Source organism: Echinops telfairi, unplaced genomic scaffold, assembly GCF_000313985.2.
Source record: "Echinops telfairi isolate 266 unplaced genomic scaffold, ASM31398v2 ScPeMD7_3;HRSCAF=10, whole genome shotgun sequence".
In the NCBI taxonomy this organism is placed as follows: domain Eukaryota; kingdom Metazoa; phylum Chordata; class Mammalia; order Afrosoricida; family Tenrecidae; genus Echinops; species Echinops telfairi.
The window spans coordinates 26,228,094-26,229,252 of NW_022103899.1; the positions used below are offsets into that span (position 1 = coordinate 26,228,094).

Below are 1,159 nucleotides of genomic sequence, written 5' to 3' on the forward strand. Positions count from 1 at the left end.
TGAGGAATATAAACTCAAGCCTTTGAGTAGACTGGAATTTTGGCCTGGTCTAGCTAGTCAGTTATAATTAAGGAATGTGTCTACAAAACTCCTAACAAGACTTTCCTATTTGATTTAGGTGACATCACAGGCTAGGCAAAAATAATATGCAATGCTGTGTGCATAATAAATATACATATCTATATTTTAAAACTTAAGAAAATGCCAAGACCTTTTTAAGTTCTATATTTGACCTTAAAGAATATGTCTCCATTTCATTGGCCAAGTGGTCGGACAGGCTGTATGGAAACGGGATGCCAAAGTAATCAGCTTCTTCCTGCAGGGCAACTCGGGTTTGCTCGTCAGTGGGAATCTGAACTTCTCCATGAAGGTAATCCAAAAGGTATTTAAATAGATGCCCGTCACGGTCAATAACACATGCCCCTAGAAAACATTAGCATTCACAAATGGTTGCACATAAACGTTATGACTAATGATGAGAATTCAGTAAGTCTAATTAAATCAGCCTGAGACCCTAAAGAATGAGATCACGCTCCTCCTCCAATAGTCCAATGACCTGGACTTGGGAGCCTTTACTGGAGCTGCAAACAAGATGTACCGACAGCCCTCAGCTTGCCAACAGGTGACCTTCTGAAACTTAACTGGTGAATGGATGTTGGCTGTTAGCTCTAAGACACACTGGGTAAAATTGGAACACAAACATATGTGCCCAGGTCCCCATGTTTGGATGTGAGGTGTTCTCCACACAAGGGTGCCAAGCCATGGGAGGAAGTGGGGCTCACCAAGCTATGCACCCTGCCATGGGGCCATATCTTCCTGAACAGAGGTGTGACTTTTTCTCACTGCACATTGAGCTGTCTTCTCATTTCCCTTGAGCTAGTGGTGGCTCTCTGTATTCTTAACTACCAGAGAAGAAAATGGATTCAGGGTCCCATTTGAAATTTGGATGTATGACCACATTCCCACACCCCCCAAAACCAAAGTCCTTGTTGGCAAGTCAAAATCTGACAGTGACCCCATCGGACAGAGAAATGTGCCATAGGGTTTCTAAGGCTGTAAGCCTGTACAGAGGGAGACTCCTGCACCTTTCTCTGGCAGGTGGATTTGAACCATTGGCCTTTCAGTTCACAAGCAGATTACATAACAATTGCACCACCAC

At 43.6% G+C, this 1,159-nt stretch overlaps 1 protein-coding gene across 1 annotated transcript in view; it reads right to left on the bottom strand.

The window, feature by feature from the left end:
- The window catches only part of KCTD18 (potassium channel tetramerization domain containing 18), a 15,948-nt gene that overhangs the window by 12,473 nt on the left and 2,316 nt on the right, over positions 1-1,159 (bottom strand). Inside the window, exon 2 of the mRNA XM_004701737.2 lies at positions 212-423. Within this exon, the coding sequence (XP_004701794.1) occupies positions 212-423 (212 nt within the window). The remainder of the gene's footprint in view (positions 1-211; positions 424-1,159) is intronic.